This window comes from Haliotis cracherodii, unplaced genomic scaffold (genome assembly GCF_022045235.1).
Source record: "Haliotis cracherodii isolate W230 unplaced genomic scaffold, xgHalCrac1.p SCAF_1, whole genome shotgun sequence".
Taxonomy (NCBI): domain Eukaryota; kingdom Metazoa; phylum Mollusca; class Gastropoda; order Lepetellida; family Haliotidae; genus Haliotis; species Haliotis cracherodii.
This window is the reverse complement of record NW_027266264.1, coordinates 50221471-50232873: the sequence shown is the minus strand read 5'-3', so window position 1 is coordinate 50232873 and position 11403 is coordinate 50221471. Positions and strand designations below refer to the sequence as shown.

The window sequence follows — 11403 nt, the reverse complement described above, 5'->3', positions numbered from 1 at the left end:
CGTCATATTAAAAACTGGCAGATTTAAACCTTCACTGACGTATTAATTGTATCATGTCGTATGTGTTATGGAGCGGTATTATATAAGCGCTTCGCTTGTTTACCAATCCATTTTCACGTTTTTGTGAAAATAAATATGTTAAAATCATGTGACTGAACAGTGGGTTGAAGCTGATGTGCGTAATGTATAGAACCATTTGGACACCAACGGCTCCAGGACCACCAACCACTTAGAGGGTTGGCACTCCAGACAGAGAAATATAGGCCCCAACCATCCAAACATTTACAAGTTCGTAGACATTGTTAAGGAGGATGTCTGCTCCAGTTCCAGGCTGGTGGCAGGCTGGCACTAATGAGAAGAAAGTGTGTGTGTGTGTATGTATGTATGTATGTATGTATGTATGTATGTATGTATGTATGTATGTATGTATGTATGTATGTATGTATGTATGTATGTATGTATCAGAATGTGTTTCATGAATATATGGTAGATTACAGTGGTTACCATTACAGTTTGGCCTTGAGTATTGCAACAGTTCATAGTTAGTTAATCCCCCATTGGTAACAATTCTGCCATGGCTGACTGCACATCTACCAAGAACCATATGTAAGGGCATAGTGACGTCTCAAGGTTTTGCGTTGTGTATAAATGATATACAGCACAGAACACAGCACAGAACATAGCACATATACTAACACACTACCATAATAAGCACATGTTGAGCTGCTACCCAAACAACAACTGCCAGTATGCAGGTATTCACACACTCACACACGGCTTCTGTTGATTTGTTGTGATAGCGACGTGTCTTTTCAACTTGAACACAGCGAGCGGGAGGCGGGCCGGTCGATCTACGCACAGACAGGTATGTCCAAGAAACCAGCTGTAACATCGATACTTATCATATAGTTATCAACAATATGCGGCATTTTGCATGTGCGATACAGTCAACTTAGAGACGGCCATATGACAGGGTTGTAATAGCCAGACCCGTATTACACCCCCACAGGACTGATATGGCAAGACAATGGATTATGAATGGGCGATCGATGTCAGCCCAGGTGGGAAGGTATTGGAGTTAGTTCCCCAGTGTGTCGTCTCTCGTGTTCTCGGTTAGCTCACCCGTGACAATGTCTTCCAAACACGGTGAACTCGGATTGTATTCACATGCAAATAGTTACATTTTACAATTTGATGTTCTGGTTCATGATTAAAAAAAAGTTTGTGTCTGACAGTTTTCATATCATTCCTGATATCAATCCTCGACCCCTATATCTGGCCTTCGGCGTTAAATCTACCTATCAATGACATGAGGCACATCGGGAGTGCAATCAATCAGGGGCGGTTTCAGGATTTTAAAAAATAAGGAGGGGGGGGGGTTGGGGTTTGGGGGTTTGGGGTGTCCATTATGTCCATTTGTATCTATGGTACACATTAAAAAGGATATTTGTATGAAATTTTTCAAATCTCAAACACTATAATCAACCCTCGGCCCCCTGTGTCAGCCCTCTGGCCCCTCAGGCTACTATGGTGTCTCGGGGTGATACGGGGTATGATAAGAACACTGCCATGTAATAATCTATGAATATGTGAACACAAAAAAGATGTTAATATCACAACCTGTTTTCGATTATTAAAAAAATGAGTTCAACTGAGGTTGCCACACTTCTGGCAGATGCTCGTGACGTCAATCACTGGATTGTTTGGTCAAGGCTCGATTATGTTCGGGGCGCCGTCATATAGCTGGAATACTGCTGAGTGCTGCGTTAAACAAAAAAAAAGAAGATAAGTGTCGGTATGGGCAACGTAGGTGAAGCGAGGTGTGAAGTAATTAAATCAGTTAACCTGTGTTAACATTGGTCAACCAAGGTCAACTTGGGCTATACTTTGGTCCACATGGTCTCCTAGATCGTACAAAGTTTTGAAATCTAATGCAAGCACTGTAATTATGTCAAGCCCTTATTTTGCCTGACGACAAGTCATTATTAATATCAATTTTATAATATGAGCATGCATTCGGGGGTGGATATGGCGCGATACAAATGTCCTTTTTGTTTCTTCTTCTTCTTATTTTATCATTAATCACGTTGTCATGTGACGTCATGGCTAATTTGCATGCAAACGTAAACAAACATGGCGTCTGGCTGTATCGGTTTGGCCTTGTCACCTCTGGTGATTTTAGCGAGTGCGCCACGACACAAGTGACCATATGATATACTGCGTTGTTTAATCAGTGAGGTTCGTGTGTGGACAAATCAATGTATAACATACTGGTCGATACCGATTCATTAATCACAATACAACATGTGTATTGACAACATTACACAGAAATGATATGGGTACACCAGATACAGTCCAACTACATCAGCTTGTTTTGAAGGCACGGTTTAAGAACGATCGGCACGAAAAGTCAATAATTGTAACAACTTTTTGTCTGTTTCATTTGCACAAGATAAAGGAACACATATCCCTCCAATAACAAGATACGTATCATTGTAAAACCATGCCTGTCTCTTTTCGGGGAATTTAGATTTTGTTCTGACCTTGTTTCTTCGAATTCCTAACGTTAGTCAAAGCCAAGAAAATGTGTCCAGGTTATAGTCCGGGGATGGAGCACTCCACCCATCGATCGTCAGTCATCTTGAACGAACGGTAGGACAATAACAATACCATGTGAATGAGAACGTCGTAAGGCACCGTGGATATTAAGTGAAGCGCACGTAACATGACGTGCTGACGTTATGATTTCTGCTGCTCGCACGTGTGTTCTTTGGGTGTCATTACATATAATTTGTTTATTAATTTGTTGTTTTATGACGCACTCAGCAATACTCCAGCTATATATCGGCGATCTGTAAATTCTCTAGTCTAGACAAGAAAATCCCGTTTGTCGCCTCTTACGTTCGGAATGGGTTGATGAGGGTGAATTCTAACCTGGATCTTCACCGGTTCATGACATATAACAAAACCGGGTGTCGAGAGTGTGAGCTGCGAGAAGTACTGGTGATGAGTGAGTGAGTGGGTGAGTGAGTGGGTTGGGTTCAACGCCGCTTTTAACAGTATTCCATTTATATCACATGCTGTCATAGTGCGCGCAGAGTAAAACAATTTAGACATTGCATTGTATGCAATAGATGAGGAGCAGTTTATCATGTACTCACTATTTTCTTCAGACAACATGTATCGCAGCAGCGTCCAGAGCTGTCTCCCTGTTGCAAGAACACAAGCTGGATCTTCAAGTACTGCAGTCCCTCCACGAAAAGTTGAGTCTTCCAGCAGTTCAAAGCCTGCGCGACAAGATGGGGCTTCAAATCCACCAATGTCTCCACTACAAGAAGAGATTTATGGAATATATCTATTCCTAAAAGAACTGAAAAATAATCCGTGTCTGGACAAAGGAAACTATTCAACGCCGAACAGTTTGATATATTTTCAGTTTGAGGAGCACAATGATGTTGACCGACGGGAACTTGGGGATTGGTTTGCTCTGACAGATGCTGCTGAACTTATCAAACGCGCTTATGAAACTATCCTTAATTCCCTCGGGTTGAAATGCCTAGCTGCAAGCAGTTACTTAAGTGACAGCGATCTGGTTGTTAGAAGGATGTACAAGCTCCGCGATATTTTGTGGAATAATACTGAAGCAAGTCTAGCTTTTGCAGAGAAAGTGTGTAACTCCGGAATGTTGAAACATTTTGTCCATGATCTGACACAGATGAAGGTGGGGCTTGCTGTTAAAGAAGATGGCGTAAGTACTTTATCAGCAACATTATAGAAAGAAGCTGAAAGAAATAATTTAAAAAAAATAGTGAACGTGTTTACTACATTATTAAGTGAGGCGATTACACATTCCTTGTCAAAATATGAATGTATTTTGTTGCTCTTTTAAAACAAACATGTTTTATCAGATCGATGTCCTGTTTGCATATTTCACTGTCAACACATATATACTGAATAAATCATGCCGATGTAAAAGATAACGTCTGTATCATTCGAGAGTAAACACATTTAGACTGAAGAACTTTTTTTGTATATAATAACACCATTAAAACATAATTAAGAGTGTGTATTCTAATGTCCTTATAGGAGCTTGACGAGACGTTTGATGGGTCAATCTCCATTCTTCACAACTGCTCCAGAAATCCTACGACCAGACAACCTCTCCGAGAGCTCAAGACAGTTACAGTCCTGCTGCCATATCTCAAGTGTACGTCAGAAGGTAGGATCTTGAGACAATGCACGAGCTACATTCTCTGGTGTTGATGATAGGATCTGGTTTTCTCTTTCTATTCTCTGATCTATTCTCTGGCTTTGACGTTTTAAATGTAGTTTCATATGCCTACATGTAAGAACCACATCATAACAAACATTCCGAAAGTACATGTACACGATATGTTACAGTGGGTAAGCTGCAGACGTTGTTTACTCTCGCCAACCTCGTGGACGAAACGGAAAATGAACTCCTTTTGGCTGACAGCACCGTCTTTGACGTCCTGTTTGATATGGTCAAAGAAGCATGGAAGGACGAGGAGCACCGATACCTGGGACTAAGTGTTGAAGGTTCTGTTGGTGGAATGACTGGATTAGCCAAAAATGACCAAAACAAGACAGTGCTTATGAATAAGGGGGCTGCGACAATTCTTATGGATATTATGAAAGATGGATATGAAGAGGAGAAGGAACACGCTGTGAAATGTATTTGGGAACTGTCTTTTGATAAATCTATTAAGGAGGAATTTAAAGTAAGTTGTTTTCTTCTATTAAAGAATTTGGCAACCAGTGTTGTTTGTATCATGTTTGTTTTCAATCAGTGTTGCAATCACAGATAATGTGATCCCTTATCCAAGTTATAAAATAAAATGCTAGCGAAATGGGGTCTTCTGTTTGTTCTTTCCTGTATCAAACACTTCATTTACCATTGCGGTTGCCTGGTGGTTAAGGTGTTCGCGACCGAAACAATGGATACTATGTGTGAAGGACATTTCCGATGTCTCTGTTCTGATAGTGCTGGGATATTTCTTAAAGCAGCGTAAAACATTACTCACTCTCTCTTTTACCTTTGGTATCATATTCCTACAGGGCGACAATCGGTTGCGGCAGTTGCTTGGTGAACTGCAATCATCCTCTCGAGAAAGCATTTCGAAGGCAGCGGATGGAGCTATGTGGCAAATCGGGGCTGAGGAGGGGCGCGATAATGGTGAATATGCCGAAATATCAAACTATACCATTTCGTAAAAATTGTCTTTGTTTCTACTTAAAATCCCCGTAGATATTCCGTGTTAGAATAGATTCTTAGCAACACATGAGTGTCCTACGAAGTGTCTTAAAAGATCGGATGGACAGGCTCGGTGACCTGTTTCTTGACATGTCTTTGTATCCGTCATATAGCTGGAATATTACTGAGTGTTGCGTTAAATAACAAATTAATATACCTGAACGAAAATACGTGTTATGTAGCTGAGCTTTATTATCTATTCTCCAGATTCAAGTCGTGCAGAGATCAGATCTGGGGGCGGTCGGAAAGGATCTGATGTGATGATAAGTTACAACTGGGCTGACCAGAAAGTGGCACTGAAGGTATAGAAAAAACATAGTTCTGCAAGAAGTGTACATATTATGTATTTATGTTGTGGAATATAAGACGCGCATTTCAATGTTAAGCTAAATCATATATCCACAATTAATAGGTAGCTGACTCACTACGCCAGAGAGGTTACAAAGTCTGGATGGACATCGACAACATGGAGGGCTCCACACTGCAGGCGATGGCGGAGGCCGTTCAGAACGCGTCTGTGGTGTTGGTGTTTATGTCGGAGAGATACAAGCTGAGCCAGAATTGCAGATCAGGTGAGGCCTGTATCAGAAAATGACACTTCACGAATCCATTTAATAAACTGATGTTTCTAGTTCTTGCTAAACGTGAACGTTGTACCTTTAGCTGTACACGCTCGTGACTAGACTGACCTATTTATTATGGTGCATTCCAGAAGCTGAGTATGCATTTTCCTTAAAGAAGAAGATTGTCCCGCTACTGACGCAGAGGGCGTATAAACCAGACGGGTGGTTGGGTATGATTAAAGGGACAAAACTTTTCTTCGACTTTAGTGGAAAATACCCATATGATCAGAAATTGACTGATCTAGCGAAGGAGCTTAGCGAACTGCAGATCAGGTAAGTAAATAATTCACTACTAATTTCACCAGTGAGCGTCATATTTGAAAACAATGATCATATCATATTTGGTCACTACAATTGTGTTTTGCGGGTGTGCGTGCGTGCGTGCGTGCGTGATTGCACGCGCCTGGGATTATTTTGTATTACCCATGTTCCCAAAACATTATATGTCTGTCCCCTCCTTTCAGAGAAACAAATTTGTCTTGATCCCCTAAAAGATTAAAATAATCTGTGCCAAAAAAACACACCAGCACACCAACATTTTAGATTGTTCATGAACCGCAAATATTATGCTTAGGAACAGGGAACAGATCATGGCATTGCTGATGAGTACAATGCATCATTGCGAAAAACATACTTTCCCTTTGAAAGGCTAGACTCGCTTTTCGTAAGTGAGTCCACACAAAGTCAATGTTTGTGGAAGCCATATACTCTCGTTACTTGTGTTCAACCAAATATTACATTTTGTACTGATTGAGCTCTGTTGTTATGTTTCAGAAGCTGAATACGCTTTTGATTTGAGAAAGACGATCGTTCCTCTGCTGGTCCAGAAGGCGTATAAACCAGATGGGTGGCTGGGTTTAATCGCAAGGACACTCAACTTTATGGACTTCACGGGAAAATACCTGTTTGATCAGAAAATGTCTGATCTTGTGAAGAGCCTTGGGAAGTTATTGCGCTAGAAACTAAATACCTTAACGTTGGTTACTACGTCATGAAGCGTAATGTGTTGTTCACATATATCACCAATTGTTAAAGTTCAAGACAAAGTACACCGGTAATGGCTCACCGAAGGGCACAAGCACGTTATAGCTGCAGGCGTCGTCAAAGACTGTATGGGACGTCTCTGTTGTGTTGGTGTGTTTGTCCGAACGATGAGGCTCTGAGTCAGAAAATGCTTCGTAATTTTTCCTTTTGATTGACGTTTTGTCGTTATAACTTGCTTGATGTGCTTGTACTAGGTGCAAAGTGCTTTCAGATAAACTAAACATTTGTTTCTCCTTTGGTGCATATAGATAGTACCAGGGTTTATCATACATGGATAAAGTCAACGACGCGTAAACCAGTCCGATAAATATTAAAATGAGCTCACTAATAACAGGAACTATTTTTAGTTAGCTCCAAATATCGATGCGATGACTACTATCTAACATCCCCATTGCCCTCTGTCCTCAAAACGTTTAGATAGACGTTTCCCAATGTGTGGGTGCTTATGTAGCCTTCACGGCTCCAAATCATTTGGCACTATATAATGAATGGTGCGGTTCATTCAGGCATGCGTGTATTCATACGCGGTTTATAAAGTTACTTTTGTAAAACAATACTATCATTACACTGTAAGATTGACAGTCATTATATTATAAACTCTCATTTTTCTCGTGTTTCCGTATCGTACATATCATGTGTGATGAATAAATAGCAGGTACTATGCTCGCCAAAGGCTGACATAATGCAATGTTTGTTCCTTTCTGGTCGCCTCCGTGGTATAGTGGAAAGAGGGTCTGCCCGGAAAGTTGAAGGTGAATGGTTCCATCCCCTGGCCGCTCATACCAAAAGATGGTGTTACTCTGCCTGGCGTTCGACACAAAGTGCGTTATCCATCATAAACTGCGGCATGATCAAGAGTGCTTAAACCCCCAGTAAGGACGTCTGTGTAGAAACCTTCGTGCGCCAATAACAGCACGATTATATAAGCCTCATTTCTGGAACTGCCTTGATGACTATCCTGTATAACACATTCAGATATAACCGTCAACATGTACATTAAGGCAGCCTGTAAATAGTTAAGTCTAGATCTAGAACTCACAGGCCAGTGACTGAATGCATGAGCGGCGGCCAACGCCATCAACTATGATACTTGAAAAGTTATAATTACCGGACCTTACCACCCGATCCTCTTTAGCCGGCTCAGCGTGGTAAATGGGTATACACCTAGTACCATCACTATTTGATACTGACCCGTGAAGACCCGGGTTAGAATAGGTCTTCATTAACCCATACTTGTTGTAAGAGGCGACTTACGGGATAGGGTGGTCGGGCTCGCTGACTTGGTTGTTGCATGTCATCGTATCCCAGTTGCGTGGATCGATGCTCATGATGTCAATCATTGGATTGTCTGTCCAGGCTCGAATATTTACAGACAACCGTCATATAGCTGGAATATTGCTGAGTGCGGAAATCCCAAAGTCAGGTATATTAGACGCATGTTTAGGTCGACAGCACAAATACCCGGAGGTTTATTTGGGAGCTCCGCTCATCCCATTTGTGTCTGATCTAGAAAGCCCCCTCATTACATCTAAGCGGGAAGTTCCGCTCATTCTGTGTTTGTGTTTGTATTGTTTAACATTAAATAAATTATATCGAAAGTAGAAGGCGATGTTGTCTTTCGCCTTCGAGCTAACTCCGAGGTGACAGTCTGGTATGAACGAGAACATATTAATATTTTCTTCTTCTTTTTCTTCTTCTTATTGTTGGTAATAATCATGTGGGAATGTTTTATAGGATCATCATCGACGTAAATAGTAAAACTCGTGCTTGTGTTTGTTTGTGTTTGATCGGCGTGGATCGTTGCTCACAATATCAATCAGTGGATTGTCTGGTCTGGTTTAAAGACCGACGTCATATACCTGCAAAAGTGATGGGTGCGGCTTTAAGCAAAAATGACACAAATACACCATACTTAAATTTGCATAGTGATGTATTCATGTACACGACACTAGTTGGTGAGGTGTGACAAGGTGAAGTAGGGTTTAAGGTCGCGTTTAAGATTCTTGCACTAACACACGCGCGCGCGCGCGTGCGTGCGTGCGTGCGTGCGTGCGTGCGTGCGTGTGTGTGTTTCGCTGCTTGTACTAGTCCGGACTAATGCCGATTTTATAGTGCTAGCCCACTGCGATGCCATGCCGCAGTTTAACATGAATACACCACTCAGACACTGTATACTGACTCCGAGCCGACCAGTCCTAATTTTATCCCCTTAATGCCGAGCGCCAGGCATGGTAACAACAAGAACCATCTTTTAACGTCTTTTGGTATGACGCGGCCGGAGATCGATCCCTGGACCTTCCGCTCTCCGGGCGGACGCTCTACCACTAGACCGCGGAGACGGTTTGTAATGGACATATGTGGAGTGCCATGATTACATACAACACAAGCCATATGCACAGATATTGGTATTAGCACATTCCACATACCTAAATGCAGACCTCATCATATGGATATATGCAACACAGTCAACATACATACATGCAACGCACCTTTATGGACACATGTGACACAATCACCACAGACAGTACCTTATACAGGTACATGCAACATAATCCACGCCCTTGCCAATCGTAGGACCCTCGACATCCACTAATGATGTTTGGGCAAGCAAAGCTATGATCTTCTGACTTAAACCTACTGAATGAATACAGGCATTGAAACAATTTGGGTCTACATTGTATTTCAAGGGTGAGAGTTATCACGGTTGTCACTTGAGTCATTCCAAAACGTGCAGTTTCTTTGAAAGCGTCGACTGGTAACGAATGTGCTCTTATCGCATCTGCACATTTAGACAGCAAAACTTGTTCAATAAAGTTTACACATGCGGACCATTCATCACAACTCCGTAACCTTTCCGTAACCTGCAAGAACATTCGGCTTGTGCCGGAATGACGAGTGTCACGAAAAACATGCAGGCAAGCTCCACCCCAGCCCGAGACACCTTGGGCACTCCGATGCATGAAGCGCGGACAAAAGGTCTGTTTATGAGGAGGTTGTCCTTGCATGACCGAGTATCTGCCTTGTCGCCATGATGATTACAAATAAACAGATATTTACTGACAAATATACGAGCCATATAACGTTTAAAAATGTATGCCATGTGTTCGCCTGTCTTAGCTGGTTTCAAGTATTGTCGTACTGGGTATATAAATGCTTGTCCTTGGGCCCCGGACAATTACAAAGCGTGACATGGACCAAGCACTACGGCTACCAAATAACTAAGGCTCATTCATGGGGTACAAGTTGTATACAATTTGTTGCATGCAACACAATATTTGTGAATCGGTTAGCACGTTTGTTTGTCGTTTAACGCTGCATTCAGCAATATTAATAATCGTGTCTGGGCCAGGACATGCATCAACCACGTCAGAAAGCCTGACCACGCGAACCCATTAGTCGTTTCCTACGACGAGCATGGGTTTCTGAAGACCTATTCTAACCCGAATATTCACGGGTAAATTGAGTATGATATAATTGCTTTAACAAGCGCAATAATAATTGATACATTTCCAGCTATTATCAAAGATCTCTCAAGGTCACAGTTGTATGTTACCCAGATCCGCAGAGAGATTTCAGGTCTACAAAGTAGATCTTTTGAAAAAACAAGTTCCCACAAGTCAATAGGCTGAAAGTAATTATGTAAGTTCTAGTTGAAAGCAATTATGTAAGCTGTGAGTAATATGATTTGTGTACATGGGCCCCGTTGAACTAAACTGGCACAGCTGCAATCACAAGAGATCTACCCATAATGCTATGATCTCTGTGTGGAACTGTGCTGCACGGTTCTTAAACAACGCATCGGGACACTCTGGATCGCTGTTCATGCCATCAATCACTTGTTTGTCAAATCCAAACTATCGTGTAATTATTGTTTGAATTTCGAAAACACAGACTAGGATTGACACAATAGGTTTATAATTCAACAAACAACGTTTACACTTTACAGTAGAGTCCCTGGTGGGTTGTCTTGTAAGTGGGATTGACCAGCAGCTATCATAAATATGCATATATTAAACTTCTTGTATTTAAAGGACTTTTTCATGACACATTTCTTTCAAATCATCCAACATGTTAAGAGTTGTAAAAAATAATAATAAATAAATTAAAAAAAAATAATAATAAAAAAATAAATAAAATAAAATAATAATAATAATAAAAATAAATAAATAAATAAATAATAATGATAATAATAATACAGCACAATAAAATTAACATTTAGTTCGATAATCTGGAGATTAGCGTCTTGTTGCAATCAGTGGCAACTGAATTATTCGAGATTTATATACACATATAATTACAACATGTTAATTAGTCTTTTGTTTTGTTTGTTTGTTGTTTGACGCCGCACTCAGCAATAATCCATCTATATGACGTCAGTCTGTAAATAAGCGAGTAAAGACCAGACAATCCAGTGAATGATATCTACGCAATCTACGGATGCACTGACATGCATCAACCAAG

At 41.1% G+C, this 11403-nt stretch overlaps 1 protein-coding gene across 1 annotated transcript; it reads left to right on the top strand.

Annotated features, from left to right (window-relative positions):
• The first annotated feature begins 826 nt into the window (after positions 1–826).
• Positions 827–6175, top strand: LOC139465201 (uncharacterized). Its single transcript, XM_071246871.1, has 8 exons — positions 827–865; positions 3174–3748; positions 4087–4219; positions 4402–4742; positions 5080–5197; positions 5483–5577; positions 5688–5847; positions 5988–6175. Exons 2-8 carry the CDS (start codon positions 3179–3181, stop codon positions 6173–6175), a joined length of 1605 nt encoding a protein of 534 aa, XP_071102972.1. The 5' UTR covers positions 827–865; positions 3174–3178.
• Positions 6176–11403: the final 5228 nt, after the last annotated feature.